This window comes from Chelmon rostratus, chromosome 2, assembly GCF_017976325.1.
Source record: "Chelmon rostratus isolate fCheRos1 chromosome 2, fCheRos1.pri, whole genome shotgun sequence".
Classification (NCBI taxonomy): Eukaryota; Metazoa; Chordata; class Actinopteri; order Chaetodontiformes; family Chaetodontidae; genus Chelmon; species Chelmon rostratus.
This window is the reverse complement of record NC_055659.1, coordinates 12,492,395-12,512,215: the sequence shown is the minus strand read 5'-3', so window position 1 is coordinate 12,512,215 and position 19,821 is coordinate 12,492,395. Positions and strand designations below refer to the sequence as shown.

Here is a 19,821-nt window from a genome sequence, read left to right as displayed (position 1 = left end):
CAGTTTGTGTAATGACACAGCACCCGAGTGATTTTAGTTCAAACTATAGATGACTTTACAATCACAAGACGTGTTTTGACAGCAAATCCATCTGAAGAAAGGCACTTTTGGCTGATGGGACCCTTCATGCTTAGATGCTTAAAGGTAATCTTCACTTTAACAATTTATATTCATACAGTCTTAATACAACTTTAAATTAAGCTGTTGAAGCTGTGCTGATTAGGCCAATATTGACTGCATGATGTATGGTCACATCTACCAGTGAAACTTTGAAAATACCAATTTTGATCAAATAAACAACTTAAAATAAAGAATGGATGATGATCAAGGATGTATCAACATGAAGGCCTTTTCAGTGAGTTTGGATAGTGCGCTGACTGCTTCCCTGCGACCAGATTATGTGTTACACCATACACTTTGTTGTTGGATGATTGGACACCTGGGATTATTGTTCTTGGTTTGATCAATGTGATCAGTTTTGTTGCACCTGGAAAATAACACATATGGCCACAGTGCTACAGCCAGATCAAAAGTATGCTGCTGAAGTCCTACACTTACTAGTCAAAACACGAACTCATATAGTATTTGAAGTTTAGATCAGAGATGGAAAGCACTGTCCACAGAGAATGACATGTTTTACTGTTACGTTGAATACGTGACAATTCTGAGACAGCAATGAAGCAAAATGCCTCAAAACACAGAGTATGCTATCCATGCAGATTACTTAATTTGGCAGATCACTGGGGTATGTGCTCAATAAAGCTATATAGCTGTCAGAGGCACTGGTAACAGTGGCAACAAGTTGCTAATGAAAATGATAAAAAAAAAAATGTGTATATATACGTATGTGAGATGTTCTTATGTCATACAAAGGCTTATATTCTACTCTCTACTGCTGGTACATGTGCTGCACACCTGCAAGGCTGTCACTCTCATGTCATTGTTCTGCAACACAGAAATGAGATGAGTCTGACAGGCTTTCTTTATTCATGGCATTCAATATGTCTATGAAACAGGACCAATGTTGAATGCTAGCTAGTTAGTTTGATGAGTGCAGCGCCTGTTATAAGGGGGGAGGATTATGCATTGTGAAATGTGTCACCTGTCAGCACTTAAAAAGATGCAGTGTTGTGATGATGAGGCTTCTCTTTTTAAGTGAGGAATTTAATTGGGGCAAGGGTGCTGGGCTACAGAAAAGGGTTGAAGAGTAGCGGTGGTTTATTGGGGATCAGTAGGGGTTAAAGGTAAAAAGGATCAAGCACCACTCCCAGGGGTCAGAGAAAGGTGATACTCTACCTGTGTTCTGGTGTCCGTCTTCCACTGCCCCTCCTTCGAGGTGAATTTGTAAGGATAAGAGAGTAAGGACAATAATGCACCTGAACCCACAGAACCTGGATACTGCAGCTCACAAGTTTCCCACCAATACTCATTTCATACAGTATTTATACACATTCATCAAAGTGCACTGTACTACAAATACCTACAAAAGGTTAATATGGTTCACATGAGTTAAACAGGTGGACAGTTTTTTGTTATATGTAACCCTTATAACCCTGATAACAAGAACAGCCACTGATATTATGCAATGAGTGTACACAGTTACACTTTCAGGACATAAGGTAATGAAACGACAAAAGCTTTTTCAAGGGTACGTTGCTGGGCAACACTGACAACAAAAACCGAATTACCTCAGTATTGCTGTAGCAACTGCAAAAAAATCTTACGGAGCATGTATATAAAAGAAGATGACTCTACAATATAATGATCTGACCTTTCTTTTCTTTCTTCTCTTCTTCCTCTGTGCCGGCCCCCAGCAGGGTGAAGATGATTCCAGTCTGGGAGTTGACACCGACCGCAGTAACCACCATGCGGCCTGACCCCTCCATCACATGGGTGCCTGGAGAAAGAGCAGCACAGCGTTATAAGATATTCCAGCCTCCATCTCAAGCTACTCTGACAGAGCTGATTTATATAGAGATTAATGAATTGACCTGTCTGGGTACCCATTCCTAACAACAAACTAAACTCATCACCCCTACACATAATGGTGAAATCACACCAAATGGTGATTGTTGCCCTGCTGGTGCTATTTTTCCTCGAATCATTTTTGTACAGTGAGAAAGTGTGAAAGTATTAATTGGCTTAAAGTGTGTTCCAATTTCATAGTACAGTATACACTAAAACAGCTCACTCCTGTGCCAACAACACCTCTGAGTGACTCAAAGAACATTCAGTTGTTTTCTCCAGAAAACTTTGGTTCTATATTTAGGCTCCTTGTCCTGCTGCACTGACCTTAAATTGGGGGACTACTGCATGTGTCAAAAGGACCACAATTTCAACACTCCACCTTATGGAGAGAGCACCTCCAACATCATTAAAGCAAAAGTCAGCACTTCATTCTCATTGACAGTTTTATTTTAAATCGAATGCGCTGGAGTAGTGAGCCAAAGGCAGTAAAAACGTGCCACACAAATATGTGCAGACGGCTCTATGCTTTTGTGGATGTGTATATGTACAGTACACGCACAGAACATTATTAACCTTTGGAAGAGTAAGTCGATGTGGGTGAATATGAGGCTAATTAAAGAAGGCAGCAAAAAGGCACACAGCTAATTATCCACAGGAAAAAAACACTAAGATGTGAGATCAGATTAACCCACGTTTCTGTTATCTGTGATATTCTTCATTTCTAAGAATCCTACAGCTGCAAATTCTGGTCTCACTAAAGAGGGACAGCGGCTTACAAACCAGGAGCTAAAAGGAGATACGTAGACCAAACCTAAGCCTGTTTCTCTGAGATGTTTCCATTGGCTGTCAACATGATATGGTTGCTTCTAAAATAACAGACAGTCATGATTTTTATATAAACATTTAGTATTTTCATTTTGGTCATTTATTTGCGGGCAGTGGATGGAAATAAATGGTTGCGACATTAGACTAGTAGGTGTAACAAACCGACCCACTTTTTTCCCCTCACCTTGAGTTCTGGTGCAGGATGACAAATTTGAACCAGCCCACTGGTTAAAAAATGCCAGACATGTGAGCTTGTTTTAAAGATTTATTAATGCTCTTTGATTCTCCTCTTCTTTAAACAACACTACATTCCAGAAAACAACTGAGACATGCAGTATAAACACATTCATCAACTGGCAACTTACCAGACAACAGCATGGGGTCCTTGTCTGCAGACTTCCTGACATGGTCGGACTCTCCAGTCAGTGATGACTCATCAATCTTCATGTCATTGCCCTGGATCAGCACTCCATCAGCAGGAAGAAGATCACCTGCACCGATAGAAATGGTAGAGTTGCTACTCACGTTTGTGGAATTGATTGATATTACCTTGCACAGCAAAACAGTGCAGCTATCTTCAAAGATTCATTCAAGTTTAACATGGGTTTTAACTAATGACCACTGAAGCATATTTTTGGTGCAAGACAACATTGGGACAGGATGTGTGCGTGTTTCTCCATGTATACGTTTGTCTGCAGCAAATTAATTTCTCAGCATTAACATACTGTAGCTTAAATATATTTAATTGCTTAAAGTGCACTTCATAACTTTAATCCCCCTCGGGAAATGAGGTGGAAGTCTATTTTCAGCTACCTAACCATGGAAATTACTTTATACAGAACAATGGACAAGCCAAACGAGGTAGCGAGTGTGCATGTCCAACCGCATCAAACTTATCAAAATGTGCTGCTCAAATTTGGTCTGTAATCACATCGCAAAAGAGGGAACACGTGAGTTGCACGCAATTAATTGGTGCAACAGTTTATAAAAGTAAGAAAAGACAAACTGGATAGATGACAATGCATCAAATATCAATCAATAGTCTAAACAGATAAAACAGAGTTAGTATTACTGAATGTTTTGCTGCAAAGTAATGTAGAATCTTTGAAATGCAAGACAGATGGTGCATGAAAAACAAAAGGTACATGTTTCACCTTTTTGTCTATGTAAAGATGTAAGGAAAATGTAGGCAACATTACTGGTAATCTCTAACACACATACACAGTTGACAATCTCCTAGCACCTACCGTATTTGACCTGTGCGATATCCCCCACCACTATGTCAGCCACGGGCAGCTGTATGACCTGGCTACCACGGACAACCTGGAATTTCTGCTCCTGCTCGATGCGGCTCTGCAGCCCACGGAACTGCTTCTCCTTCGACCAGTCGTTGAAGGCCGTCACCAGCACCACGCACACAACAGACAACAGGATAGCTGCGCCCTCGATCCAGCCAGCATCCGCCTCGCCCTCATCCTCGACCCCACCGGCTGCCATGCCGCACGCTACAGTTTGGTAACGGTGACAGGAAGGAGAAGAGGAACGTTATACAGACGTCATATATTTGCAAGCGCACTGTGTTTTCATACATGAACAAGTATTCTGTTGATACACACTTAAAGTACACACAAGAAGCCAACTTCCATATTTTATGTAGGTGTATATGCTTATTACTAAGGTAAAGTGTGAGCACTTCTTAATAAAACAGCCACAAAATGTATGTAATCAATGTAATCAAAGCTCACATTCACACAGTGACAGCTGTGACTGCGTGTGCAATAAGTGTGTGTGTGTGTGTGCGATATGACAGACAACTGAAATAAAATTAACTCTGGCTGAAATGACCTTCAGAGAATTCACTTCTCCTCGCCGCTTCATTCATTTGCTCTACTTCAGACGAATGCCCAGCAGTGTTCTGGCTGTTCACTCACAGACTGGGATATATTTGGGAATGAAACAAGGCCTATTCCCAGTCCTCCTCGTGCTGCTTCATATCATTCTCTGGGAGCCATTGTGGCCTACACCCCCGGCTAGCCGACTTCAAAAGCCCCCGGTGGTGTGATTTGCTTTGGACTATAAAACGCTTGCAGCTCACAAGGGAACCAGTGCAGACCTCATATTGTAGACATTACATATGCAGGGTCTGGTTAAACCAAGAACTAGACTCCAAGAAGCAATTTGGACACACTGGTGCACTACAAAGAGGTTCCAATCAATATGATTTCATTTAGTGGATACACTGCATACAGTAACAGGACATACCCTCCTTGTACTGTGAGACTGCCAGTACCAGAGCACAAACAAATAAATAAATAATAATAAACAAACAGTCCGATTTAATAATTGATTTCATATAATGTACTGCATATTATCTCTTTGTATGCATTCATATGCTATTTTTATGTATTCTTTTTTTAACATTGTCCTGCGAAGATAAGTAAGAGATGTTTTCTTTAGTTAATCATGTTCTGTCAGGGAAAATGAGTTCCTGACTTTGACAAGCAATAGCTCAGTATTTAGCCTGTAAATAATTCAGCCTGTCCTGCTTGGTCACTGCAGCACTGTAGTACAGTGAGTGCTGAAGCTGGCATTTCTTCTTATTATACAGCTCTCGGGATTCAGGCATGTAAATGCAAATGTGTGCACTCTTGTCTCTCTCTCAGAAAGACACACAAATACAATCATGCAGGCATGTTGTAGCTGTCCATGGTACTGAAGTGCCAACGCTGTGCAGCCGCACACCAACCACAAAATATCCTAACTGATGCTGCTCTCTGAGAAACTTTTACAACTGGGTGGCATGTATATGAATAAATAGAGGCTTCAAAGGCAGTTTAACAAATTGGTTTGGACACTTTGCCAAACAATGCTGGTTTCTATGGCTACTTATAGTATTTCCTTTGTACATTTCAGGGTTTTGTTTATATGCATGTTATGTGTTTGATGCAGACTCAATTAGGAGCCTCCTCATTCAACTGCAGCCAGGGTGTTTCATATGTAAATGAGTATTAAGTCATCCCACCACTTTCTATTTCTGGACTGTTGATCTTTTTTTGACCTATTAATAAATAAAAGAGTAAATCAGCAGTGAGAGATGTGCGCTTGTGTCTGCATGTGATGTGATATTAGCTATGCAGACTTTTCAGTTCATAAATGTTTTATATGCTGCAATTTAATGGGTTCTTCTTCCACATATATTTTAAATATTTTAGCTGCATTATTGTTGCATCATATATAGAGTCATCCAGTTTAATGATTTCCAGATTTACTGTTATTTAGAGTGTAAGAGTTGAGATGTGTCATCTAATTTTTAAGGGTGTCCCAAGACCATAATGTCAGCTGTAAAAAATCTTGCCGTGGTACACATCTTTTTTGCAACTCTTTACCAGCCAAATTTTAAGAATTGTTTGTGTGGAAAAGTACTACTGGTCAATATGTCAATATATCACATTTGGTGTTATTTCTGAATAAGGTGATTCAAGCTGGTAAGCATGCCTATCTCTCTGAATCACTCCGCTACTATTCCATACCTGTCAACCCTTCGATTATTCCTGCAGGTGGCTGTAACATCTACTGATGAGGAGTCATTCATTCAAAGGCCACCCACCAATAAAAAAAGAGGGATGAAAGTAAGAAGGATTGACTACCTGCCTGAAAGGCTATAAGCTTTGTAATTATCTCACCAAATGGGAGGAGGCTTACCCGAACTTAATGAAGAGCAGCGTTCAGCCAAACATAAGGGCAGAAATCTGCTCCACCAATGACTGCATTTAAACTGTTTCTGCCTTGAATCATAATGTGTACGTAATGGTGACATATTGTTCAAGTAATACATAAATACATGCATAAATAAAGTGCTGACTTTATATGTCCTTTTGTGCTTTCATTTCACTTAGTGTAGGAACTGGTTAACATGATCCATGTTGCTCTGATATTTTAAAGCAAGGAGCCTAGGAGTGGTTTTAGGATTCACTGTGTGTCACCTCATCTAAATGTCAGGGTTATGTGGACAGTGGTGAGGGTGGTGGGATGGCCCAGGTAGTCGAGCCGCAAAATTTCCCTTATTTTCAAATCCCAATGATAGCAGGTATGGCATTCATAGCATTCAAATATGAGACGAGACTTGGATATTGGTACCGTTTTTGCCTCAAGTTAAAGGGAAGCTTGATTATGTGTCTGCAGATGGACCCGGTTTTTAGCACAACATTTCACATTTATAGCTTTCTTTGGAGCTCAAAAGATGCAAAGAAAGGAAGCAAACCATGGAGGGAAAAGTGCTGGGCAATTAACCAATAATTTAACTGCCTAACTATTTGGCTGAGCACATCATTTATACACTCACTTATGAATCCTCTCTTAATCTTAACCAACCAACTAAAACCGTGTGAACTCAAAGACATTATTTGATTAGCTACCCATGCAAGTAAGACAATGGTAACTATTCCTTCTTTCTCTGGTATTTCTACCTTTTTACCCTTTGAAATGATGACTGGTCCCTTTGGCAGGCTGAATTCCATTACTGTGATAATGCTGGGAGCAATGACTGATGTTGCTGACTCAGCACCTCGTTATGGTCTCTGTCTTCGTTTCCTGTTTCACGGCTCACAGGGCTGATGTATGGGCAATGGGAGCTCAAGGTTATTTCTCTACTCAACACTTCATTAACCTTCCCGGTACCTTTTATATGCACATTTAACACGTTCATAATGTGCATGCACATACACAAAAATGACCCCTATGCCCCATGAGTCACTTGATCTCTAACGGCAGGTTACAAACCCAGTGCGACCTGCCTCACCAATTAAAAAGTGTGTGTGCATGCAGGACATGTACAGTAGGTGCAAGTGTGTCAGCAAGTGCCAGTAAGAGGTAAGAGGAAGTGATGTCAGTGGGCCAATGCAATTATAACCCTTTGCTGTCCTCAGCAATAGTGGAGACACCAGATATAACTGTGGGAGTGTGTGTCTGTCTCAAGACGTTGACATGAACGGCAAGAGAGAATTTTAAAGGAAGTGATGTCACGAGGGCTACTTCACTCACTCTCTCCGCCGCTCTCTCCGGGAGGGTGGTAGAAGGAGAGGCCCAGGGAGATCAGGGCAGCGATCTCCAGGATGATGAGGGTGACGTCCTGCAGGGCCTCCCATACCAGCTGCAGGAAGGTTTTTGGCTTCTTTGGAGGTATCAGGTTTTTACCATATAGTTCTTTTCTCTTGTCCAGGTCAGGTAGGGCACCTGCGAGACCTGAGAGACGAAGACAGAGAAAGAGGAGGAGAGAGGAGCAAAGAGTTAGATCGCATGTCTGTATGATGATCATCAATGTGTGAATAATATTCTTGCTGATGTGTTGCAGTGAGTTTTCTGTTTTATATATTAAGGGTCAACATCATGGTAACAAACAACGATCTGCTTTATTTCTACGTTAGATCCAAGTCACCATTTTTACCCTCACGCTCAGTTTAACACAGTTTAAATAAACAGGTGGAAATGGTTCACTTTTTTTTCTTTTTATATTAATATGTTTTAATGCTAAAAGCGATCTACAGCCAGCTTTGTGATCAATCTTTTATCTCTTACTTTCTTGTTCTCTTCACTCTCACACCACACACAAACCATCTCTAATTACCAGTTTGAGTCATGGTGGGCCACAGCTCTGCGTTTCTTATATAATTCTGTTCAAGAGATGAGGGCCTTGTGCTTTGACCTCCTCCACCTCCTCATACACCATGTACACAAATATCTTTGGCTCTTTCATCTGAATACAGGCTCGAGGCACAATTTACTTTTAGAATACTGTCCAGAAAATTATTCTCAAACCGTCGCTCATATATTGTGGAAAAAGGGTAAATTACATCAGATGTAGTGCTTGCACAAGAGGTTGAACATCGTAATACAAATAGGATTACTACAAGTGAGTAGTTTTTTTGAGAAATTGTCTTTTTTGACATTTTTTTTCTTTTAAAGATGCATTGTGTAAGTGGTACTTTAAATTCAGCATGTTGAATATGGACTTAATTTAGGGTTGAGTCTGTGGCTGATCGTGTATCTTCTATTTTCTTTTCCAGTCATCACTAATGGACCTTAAAAATTGAGGCTACTTTGCTTTAACTATTGTTCTTCGACATTTCTACTTTATGACGACATAAAGTAGAAAAAAAGCAGCAAATTCTCACATGTCAGAAAGCGTAACGAGCAGACTTCACTTATCAAGTTATTAGTATAATTATTATATTGAGTCTTTAATCTTTGATGTATCAATTTTTTCAGGGGATTAAATTACCTAATTTGGTGGAATTGTACTGTGGTTGAAATATATATTTTATCTGTATTCCATTCTTATATAATGGGCCTTAAACTTGAGTACAACTCAAACTATTGTACTTTATATTAATAAATGTTCATACATAGATCACATTCATTACAGCTACAATAAAATCTGGCATCACTGCATGTACTGTATCTACATTAAACCTTCATATTCGGCTATGGAGGTAACATTAAGTGTAATAATGGCAATGAAGATGTGTGCTCTGTATTGTCAGTAAAAATGATTCATAAAATATTTCTATCAAGCCACATTATTGGTTTCTATCTGGCTGCTTTTCAGTGTGCTACCATTATCTGGCTGCTGAGCGCACACACGAGCACAGTGTGTATTAACCGTCTCTGTCTGTCTCTGTGTGTCCCTCTCTCCCTCACAACCACAGACATTACCACAGCATTATGTCATGCATGGTGCGTCACTGGGTCTCCCAGGAGTGGCCCTGGATTGCACCTGATAACATCACTGCTGCATGACACTGTTTCACATGCTTATGACTGGGCGATGACTTATTAACATCTGCAGTGGATGATCCGCCGCAACCGATATGGGAGAAAGAGGAACAAAGAAAGAGACTGGCAGGAAAAAATAGGAGAAAATAGAGAAAAGAGATCAGTTTCACTTGCTTGTAAAAGAGGGATAGAACAACAGGGAGGGAGAAGGAGAGGACATAAGGAGGGCAGGCTGAAAAGAGAACAATTCCCAGCTCCTACGTAGGAGAATGCCCTGGTTACAAATAGATCAGTCTATAAATAGCCTCATTATCCATTCTCTTTTAATTGTCTCTGTGAGAGAACCTATCATGCTCTCCCATTGATCTCCACAGCACCCTACATCACATTACACACAAACATGTCTGTGTGTGCGCGCATGTGTGTGTGTGTGTGTGTGTGTGCACGGGTCTGTGAGTCATGGTCGCCTGCACGTGCTCTGTGTGTGTGTGTGTGTGTGTGTGTGTGTGTGTGTGTGTGTGTGTGTGTGTAACAAGGCTGGCCAAGAATGCCTGCGGTTGCTTGCACTATCACACGGCAAAACCAGAGCTCATATAATCAGGCTTTAGCGAGTTCCAGTTACACACACACACACACACACACACACACACAAAGGTACACATATATATGCACACACAAGTGGAGATGCACATATTTCTACATATCCAAATTCAGCTTGTGTAGAACCCCCCGCATCTTTTTAGCTAGGTCAGGTGCAGGTCAAATGCTGCAATCCACTTATATTTATACTAAATACTGCATCCACAGAATTTGTAAACACAAAAAATACATATGCTAATCCTCCTGCTCCCCATTTCTTGCATCTTTCCAGAGATGGGGTTGTATGCAGATTCACCATTCTGCATAAGGGCAGCAATCATTTCACATAGGTACCTCTGTATATGAGATGGTGCATCAGTTCAGCATGACATTTTACCTTGTGAAGTGTTTTAACTGCCTTCTCCTTAAATGCCCTTGAGATGTAAGTGACGCTATAATCAATCTGAATGAATCATCATCATTGCTTCCTGGAAAGTCTTTTTCTACATTAGCATTCCTTCCTGGATTGCTGATTGCAATGCTGCTTAGGATTCATTTGCCAGATTATGAAATATTGTAGTTTGAATACTGTCAGCGCACCTAACGGCTCTGGACAAAGATTTTGAGGAGGCAGCGAGAGGGCAGAAAAGCTGTGGCATACACAGATGAGTCACAACAATCTCACAGAGGATTAAGGGTGATTGCAAGGAAGTGCTAGAGCTCATTACCAAGTAGTGAAGCTCAAAAAGAGTAACATACAAGCAAACTACATATGAAATGCACATGAGCAATAGATGGGAATAGATAAGGAAGTCCCGGTACTGTATAACGGGCAATTAATTTCAAAGCTCATTGTAATTGTTCGAGTGGCGGTTCAAATGGTAAAAGCTTTTTGGAGAGGTCCCCCTATGAAAAATGAGAAATGAAATGAGAGATAATGCACCAACATTAGCGTTAGATTGCAGTTCCTTTTTAGATCCGTCAGCTGATGGACTTAAAACAAACAGTGGGCATCCTGGTGACTCAGCAGATTAAGTAAAAGCCATTTACTGTACCAGAAATGTATCCTGCGTTTTAATCTATTTTATGAATCTGGTTGCCTGCCATCAAATCACTCTTCTGTATTTTCCATCATTTTCCACTGAATTCTTGCTAATAAAGCAGATATGCTTAATAATAAGCCACATGTGGACATACTTGATTGTGAGCATTAGAAAGAGTTAGAATTGTCAATGCCCATTAGAAAACTTATGATTATGGCATTAATCATTAAAAGGACTGCACCCCGCATGATCAGGTTGGGCATCTGGGTTCAAATGCTAACATTGCTAGCATGACTTAAGTGACTCAAAACTGCAGTCAGTTAATTTCCTGTCAACCGTCAAATTGTTTGACTAGATTATACATTTAGAATTATTATGCATGACCAAAGATTTCCAGACATTTTTTAAAAACTTGATGAAGATAAAACTTTGAATTTCTCTCCTCCTCTTCGTCACTCTTCTTACTCTATAATTTATGGCTAGTAATGCACTGTCAAACACAGCAGGATCTGTGATTTAAATCGGGTTTGACAAATGGTTCCTACCTAACATCCTGTTTCCAAATAGAAAATAGAAAGGGACATGAAAAAAATAACAAGAAAAAAAACTTTACACCATCCTTTCTGCATGAGAGGAAATGGGATTTTTTTTTCAGTCAGAGGGAACATGATGGCATATTTTAACAGTTGGCCCTTTTTTGTCCGCGGCTTAAAATAGATCTCCATGGAAACACTATGCATCCCACTCATTGAGTGGAAATACCCGCAACTCTGAACCTTGAAGCATGTGTGAATATGTAAGTAAGTGTGTGTGTGTGTGTGTGTGTGTGTGTGTGTGTGTGTGTGTGTGTATATGTGTTTTGCATGTGTGTTTTGTGTCCAAGAGAATGCATGCATGTCTATGTGTGTGCTCAGGTATGTGTTTCAACAAAGAAAAGACAGTAACGGATGAAATGATGTGATGACCTCTAAATGACCTTGTTTAACAGACATGTCATAGTGTAGCAGCAAACAAATCACATTCATATATTAGAAAAATAATCTTCACATAATGGAGTGAACAGCATTTTAACGTGTGTGACTAGATCTACGCAGGATCTGTCTGAACTTTTTTTCTTTCCTCACAATCCTGTGTGCTACGCTGTCCAAAACAAGTCACCATGGCAACAGGGTCCTATGATTATGATGATAATGATCATAACGACGTACAAATACTGATGCTTTTTTTTTCTGCAGCAAATCAATAGCTTCAACATGTATTCTCAGCTTTCACCATTTTAAAAAGAGAGCGAATGAAGAGGGAAGACAGAGAGGGTTGAAGTGTGACTCAGAGAGCACAAGAGAGTGAGAAAAAGAGAGAGAGAGAGTGAGAACGAGAGTAGGCTGGATGTAGAGTAACTCTATGAATAATAACCCATCAGCGGCTAAAAGGTGGATAATTATCGTGCTCTTATTAGAAGATGGAGTGATGGAGAAATGTGTCACAGTGTCCTTGAGAATGACCTCCATAATAATGACACCATTTTGTGCTGTAAAAGACTCAGAGGTTTGTTGCTGTGCGTGCAAAGGCAGAATATAGTAGATCCAAAAGGGCTGATGTTCTCAAGGATGATGTAAAAAAAAACAATGTACTGTGTTACGTGTACGTAAATGACATACATAGGAGGAGGGAGTGGGATGGAGAGGAGTGTGAAAAGATTCAGACAATAACAGGAGGTACACACAAAGGCAAGCAAAGGAAAATGAAACACAAAAACAATAACCACTGTATGCTTTTGGGGTTATGCTATGAAGGCGGTGGGCTTGTGTCTGTTACATAGGAAGATATTACAGCACTACATACTGTCCGTTATTACTGTGGTGCTAGTTCAGGGGAGGCAAGTACTAGGTGCTTTAGCCTTCTACTTGCAGTCCTTGTTTTTAGCTGTATGACTATGTGTATCTCACCGCACATTTGTTCTTTGCACTCTATGTAAGTACACTGAGAGATAGAGTCTAAGTCCTTGTATGCTTAAAAATACTCGGCCAATCCGTGTAATACATGTGTGCAAACAGTGTTGCAAAAAGGTTCACGGTTTACGGACAATGTTCAGTTCCTAGGGTGATACATTTTCCACAGTAGTGAGGGAGCATAGCAAAAAAAATGTCAAGGTATTCACCACAGCTGGGAGAGAGACAGAAGTAGGAAAACCTGATTTATGCATAATCTTGTAAACTGCAAAGGTTTAGATGTGCTGACCCATGTCAAATGTGCCAACCCCCCCCCCCACCCCCCCCCTCCCCCCCGTCTCTGCTTCCAGCATAGAGGACACCATGAGATTCACCTAAATTGGTATTTAATTGAAAGAAAGCCAGATAGTATACAATCCTATCATACACAATGTTACGCACATTTCATTGCAGTTGAACGTGGGGCAATCCAAGTCCAAGTCACTGGATTGAACTTTAGGTTGAAGACATTTCAACACACTGTTTTCATATAAACAGCTTCTTTACTTTAAGATGACAGTGGGGAATATAACTAAATTGAACAGCAGGTCCACCCACTGTGAAATGAAGACATAATTAAAGAAAGGAAACCCTTTTTCTCACTTAATCACGGTGGGGCTGGATGTTTTTGGGGAAACAGCGGGGGCTTGATGTTAGTGCAGTGATCAAAACAGCAGGGGAGGGGTGTCTCAACCCCTGTCCTGTGTTCAGGGTGGGTTTCTCCAGTTTAAAGGAGTGTTGATTTGTCTTATTTGGTGCTGTCTTTACTTTATAGATGAATCTCTTTGCTCAGCCTAAAATGTGGTCTTGCGTGCTGGTTCTCGGTACGGCACACCCTATCAGGATTGAGAGCGTAAGAGCGCACGACGGGAGGCACACTCTCTCTGTGAGGACGAGTTGATGTGACATCAGTGTCGCAAAACAGGCAAGCAGACATACTATACTGTATGTAAACAAACAACTGAGAAAATACATTCTCTCATTTCACGGGGTCAAGATAACACAAATACACACGCAGATCTATCATCCACTTCCCCACGGACAGGCCCATCTAAAAGGTAATGGACTGGAAAGTGTCACTGAGCAATTTCTGACACCATGTCTTTCCTATCACACATGTGCAGTATGTGTGTGTGTGTGAGTGTGCGTGTGTGCGTGTGACACCATACCACAACTTATTACGCTTTCTGCCTGTGCAGACAAAATGACAGATCAGGATAATACTGCAGATGCACTGTGCTACATCTAAGAGAAACAAACTCTGGGAACAGGATCAGTGGCAGATTTTCATGTTTATCAGGTAACAGAGAGCTCAGAGAGGCTCTGTTCACAGTTGCTGCTTTTACTGGAAAAATACTTAAAGCAACAGTTTGACATTTTGGGAAACACACTTACTTGTGTTGCTGCTGAGAGTTAGATGAGACGGGGGGACTAGTTGCCAGGCAACCAGCGGAGACTCAAGGAAGTTACTGGTCCTGGCCAAGAAATAGTCTTGCACATAACCCCCTATTAAACAGCAAATTGTTTTCCTATTTCAGATATAGTGTGTTAATTAGCGAGCTTTAGAGGTGCTGGCAGGTGAATTTTGTCACCTTTGGAGGCGTTGCACATCCTACAAAGCTGAATTATGTTTAATTGTGACAACGCTGTAATGCAACCTCTAAAAAAATATTTTGGGTTGGTATTACAGATCTTTCAATATTAAGACAAAGAAGACACTGCATCTAATTTATTCTCTGATGTCACATAATTTGTGTTTTCTATAAAAAGGCACAAATGCCAGGGCAGTTTTAATGGTCTCCCAACAACCCAAATGAAATGTATGTTGCAATGCTGAAAATAAAATATGCAATTGCGTGTGTGTGTGTGTGCATGAGTTTGTGGGGGCAGCTGTGCATGTGGGTGAGTTTTGCTGTCATGCACTGTGCTCCATGAGTCTGACTCATGCGAGAGTGGAGTGAGAGAACACAGCTCACAGCTCTCTCTCTCTCTCTCACTGTCACGTACACATACACACAAACACGCAAACACACATGCCACTCACTCCATAGGATAACTTATTATTACTTAGAATTCCTACTTTATATACACACACACTCACACACACACAAATGTTGCAGTCTTGCGCAGAGGTGACTTGGACGAAGACAGCTGCATGAAAGTCTTTACGTCTAAAAGACTGAATATTGCATCCCACGTTATTTTTTAGCTATTATGTTCTGATGTTCTGACCCAAAGTACACATGCTCTTCGGTTTCTATGACGATTCTTCTGGTAGTTTTTTAAAATTCTATAATGTTGTGAAAATAGCTGATTATGTAACGTTATGCAAGAAACAAGCAACAACAAAATAACCCATAGATGTGGTTGGTGTATGCTGCTCATATCACAGATTTTGAATACCCAAAGGTTTAATTTACACCTCTGAGGAATCTTTTTTGGAGACCTGGCAAATAGCACATCAAGAGCAGCACAGTGGGAAAAAACAGAAACAAGCTGACAGTGACTCATGTAGGACGAAGGCTTCAGTGCATATGGTCCTCATCAAAATTCATGAAACAGTTATTATCGTGTTAAAATTCTGTGCATGGGTGAGGTCCAGTTCATATTATGCACCCACTGGTCTGTGCCACCCCGGGTGCATGCGACCCACATTTAAATAAATCATGCGTATGGGAATTAGGGTTGCACGTTTAATCATATTGAGATTGCACCTCTGTGCAATGTCATTCTTGTGTGATTCTGCTGTGTTTGCATTGGTGGGGAGATCCACTTCATCAAACCAAGAAAAGCTGCAGGTAAAAGTTAAAATTCCTGTCACCCGACCAATAAAACATCCACAGTGGAAGCCTTGAAAAGAGACGGAGTCACTAAGCATTGCACAAGAAACATTTGTGGAAAAAAATGTATTCTCATTTTGACCTGACTTGTGCAGAGCTGGTGTGCACGCATCCATGTGACTGTAGAACTGTACTTATTTAATGTGCTGTAAGTGAAAAACAACTGAAAAAAACTGAACTTATGAGTCATTTATTGTTATCTGTTCCACCATCTGAGCCTCAAACACTGTAATGTGAGCTGGCCCGACTGCCCTAGATGTGGACACAACATTAATGAGACATCTGTTTACAGCTTCTGTGTGTGGGGAGGAATGATGTGTGTGTGTGTGTGTGTGTGTGTGTGTGTGTGTGTGTGTGTGTGTGTGAGTGTGCGTGTGTGCTGGTGGGTGTGCGTGTGGCAAAGAAAGAGATAGTGAGAGTGTGTGAGCATGTTTAGACACAACTGCTTAGTGATAAGGGTAAAGTGTAACGGGGTCAGTTACCTCATCCTGTAATTCCAGACTGTTCAACCATTCATTCAATCAGTCAGTCTACCCATATATCAATCTATTCTGCCTTCCATCCATTCATATATCCATCCATACATCCATCCATCATCACAATGTCTTTTATTAATCTATCCATCTGTTATTCAGCTAATTATCAAGTAAACATAAAGTCAGTCAATTCCTGACTATTGATGTAATGTCATTGGTATTGAATTGTGATTTACCTCACAGACTCTGTGATTAATAAGAGCAGTAGCTGTCAGTAGCTGCAACAATGCAGCACCTATTGTTTTTTATCTGTTTGTCTCTCACTTCCTCTTTGCACATACATGCATAGGTGGAGGAAACACACCTGTTTCCTACTCCTTCATGTTTGACTGTTAGTATGTTTAGAAAGGGACTATTGACTGCAAGTATGCAGGAATATGTTGACAGCTTTAAACTACTAAATTTTTAGAACATACTGTACATTTCCATTTACAAATCAAAAAGTCTGAATCAAAAAATACTGGTTCATTTCAAATAATTTCCCAGTGAAATATTCATTGCATAGAAAAAAATCTAATTTGAAGAATGCTATTTCAAACAGTCCCAAAACTGTAATTTTGACTCCATGGCTTGTGCCAACCATGGCGATAAGAAGCTGTTGTATTTTCCCTCATGCTCACTCACACAAACACACACACACACACACGCACACACACACACACACACACACTCTTTCACACACACACATTTGCACAGTGGATGCACACTCACACAAATCAGCAAACCCTCCCCCCTTGGGAGTGAAAAGGGAGAGTGTCCAGGGCCAGGAGGCTGAAAGGGAGAGTGACAGTGGTCTATCTGCAGTCTCCCATCTGGGTGTCAGTCTCTGGTTTCGCCCAGGGGCTCAGATAAGCTCCGGACACAATAGGGACAGCTATTAAAATTCAAACTACCAGAGAGAGTCATGAAATAGTCATGACAGGTAAGGGAAATCTACACACTCTAATGTGCCCCTTATTATCTGGCTGCTTGGAACTGCATGGAAAATACACTGTTTGAGGTACAGCAAGAGAAGTGCTGCTGACTGTGTTGGTCAAATGCCAACTGAATTAAATATATACTAATAATTCTAACAGTAATTAGGCATTATTCAATATAATTTTTAAACATATTTGTATATCAATATGAAAAATATGTGCAATGGATTCACAAGCATATACGTATAAGCTTTTAGACACTCCACCTATTCTTGCTACAGGAGTTTCCAAACACTAACACTGTAGGGACTTTACAGTGCAAAGTTGAAAGAGAATTGATCTGTGCTTGCACTGTCGCATCACGGTTCAGTCAGAATGCGACTGAGCCCATGAAAACCCGTCTGAAAAGTTCCATCTGCTGCACAAATGGATGCATCTCCTTTAATATCCCTGACATGAAACAGATGCACTTACATGGTATTCAGCACAATTGATTTTTCCATATGCCGCTCATGTAAGGCTCGTCATTTGGTGTTGGCAGGGTCATATTTATGTGCTGTAAAGAAACACTACAATACTAGCACTAGTTGTAATAGTAGATTATTTGGCAAAGATTAGAATAGAGAAAAACGTCCCTCACAAGTTCCCAGAGCCCGACATGATGTTGATCAGCAGTCCACAGTCTAAAGATGTTTGCAGATATTTATGATGATATAAAACAGGGAAAAGCAGCAGTGTACTGGTGCTCTTAATTAAAGGATCTGACTACTTCTTCCACCACTGACGGTTTGATTTAAGGTTATGTACAACATTCCTGAATGAAAAGTCATTTAACCCCTTGACACCTGAATTTATTTAAAATTATATTAAAAAATAATTCTTTGTGTTTTTGCTTTCAAATTGATCCTAAATTAAGAGGAGTTTGTTAATTTTTCTGCAGCACATATTTTAGGTATGATGCAAATTAGCGACAGGCGTTACACGTTAACTCAGTTTTCACTTTTCACTTTGGCCGGTCCGACGAGAAACCGGTGCTTGCAAAAGGTTCCTAGGTGTGTGTTGAATATGCACAAACCGTCATTGGAGGAATGCATGCACGATTCGGCTGCAATGTGGATTAAAGCGATATGATGCAAATTCGCGACAATCAGCGTTAAGGGGTTAAATCCAAACCTGCTGTTGCACATGGAATTACAGGATAAAAATGTAATTGACACAAAATAAGTGGTTGGTGTGTAGATGCTGATTTTGGTGATTTGATCTTGTGCCCTTGGGAAATCTCTGTGACAGTATCTCCATTACTCTGAGACTAAACAGGTTTAGTTTCTGCTTCCTTTATGCCACTGGGCAAAGCATGGAGGGACACATATTAAAGTTTTATTTCTAAGATAAAGCAAGAAGGGATCCATGTTCCTGCCCCCATTTTGTGCTGCTGCTGGGATGTTATGGATTATTTCCCTCTACCGTATGTGTAAACTCAAATTTGAGTGATAGCTGATTTGCACCCTCGAGCAAGGCAAGGATGGATCCGGTCCAAGACTGTGTGGAATATGTGCCCTTGAGAAGGAAATGCTGTCTGTCTGTGTTGGCAGCAGTGGTACCACCCTTGTTTTGCCCCACAGCGGGAGAAGAGAGAGGAGAGAGGTCAACTCAGGAAAAGAGCTGACATGGAGAGAAACAAGCCAGTTATAGCCTGGGACTCTGCATATTCAGCTAAACGCATCACCACGCCTGTCAACTTGTTATCCATACTGCTGGCTTCCAGCAGCCAGTTCAGATTCAGAACATTTCAGAGGACAAGAACTGGATTTAGATGTATGACAGCAACCTGGGAGAGAAAAGCATTTGGAGATGTCATGGTCTGGCACTGTATTTTTTAGTGATTCACTTATCCAAGGACACCACACCCCAACCTGTACACTCATTGCATATTACAAGACTACCAGCTATAACGTATAGGTTAAAATTCAAAGTATGAAAAACAAGGCCTTGATAACATGCTTTACATCACAAAGTACTTCAAAGCCAATGTAGTCCGACAGGAAAAAAAAAAAGACTGGACAGTCATTCAGTGTTGTCTCATGCTTAAAAAATGACAATAACAACAAGATTAGATCATAATTAGGTAAGATGTGAGATCAGATGTGAAATAGCTACACTTGCTCTCAGCCCTTACTCTTAACCCATTAGCCTATAGCCAGCCTACACAGTACTCCAGCAGACCCAGGCCTAACCCTAACCCCGCCCAAGGCCCAGCCCCTCTGCCCACACCCTCCAGGAACCTCACCCACCAGCCGAACTGAATACTGGATTCTTTCATAATATTGTTAGTTGTTTTTTTTTCAGCACTGGCT

General features: G+C 40.7%; 1 protein-coding gene across 7 annotated transcripts in view; it reads right to left on the bottom strand.

The window, feature by feature from the left end:
* Positions 1-19,821, bottom strand: part of atp2b2 (ATPase plasma membrane Ca2+ transporting 2) — a 67,348-nt gene that overhangs the window by 37,592 nt on the left and 9,935 nt on the right. For 5 of the 7 annotated variants that reach the window (XM_041945920.1, XM_041945903.1, XM_041945937.1 and 2 more), the window contains exons 2-5: positions 7,834-8,034; positions 4,041-4,298; positions 3,159-3,284; positions 1,772-1,897 (exon numbers count right to left, since the gene is read on the bottom strand). In XM_041945920.1, the coding sequence (XP_041801854.1) occupies positions 1,772-1,897; positions 3,159-3,284; positions 4,041-4,298; positions 7,834-8,034 (711 nt within the window). Of the gene's footprint in view, positions 1-1,296; positions 1,330-1,771; positions 1,898-3,158; positions 3,285-4,040; positions 4,299-7,833; positions 8,035-19,821 lie in introns of all 7 variants that reach the window. The other 2 variants (XM_041945912.1, XM_041945894.1) reach the window with 1 other exon arrangement.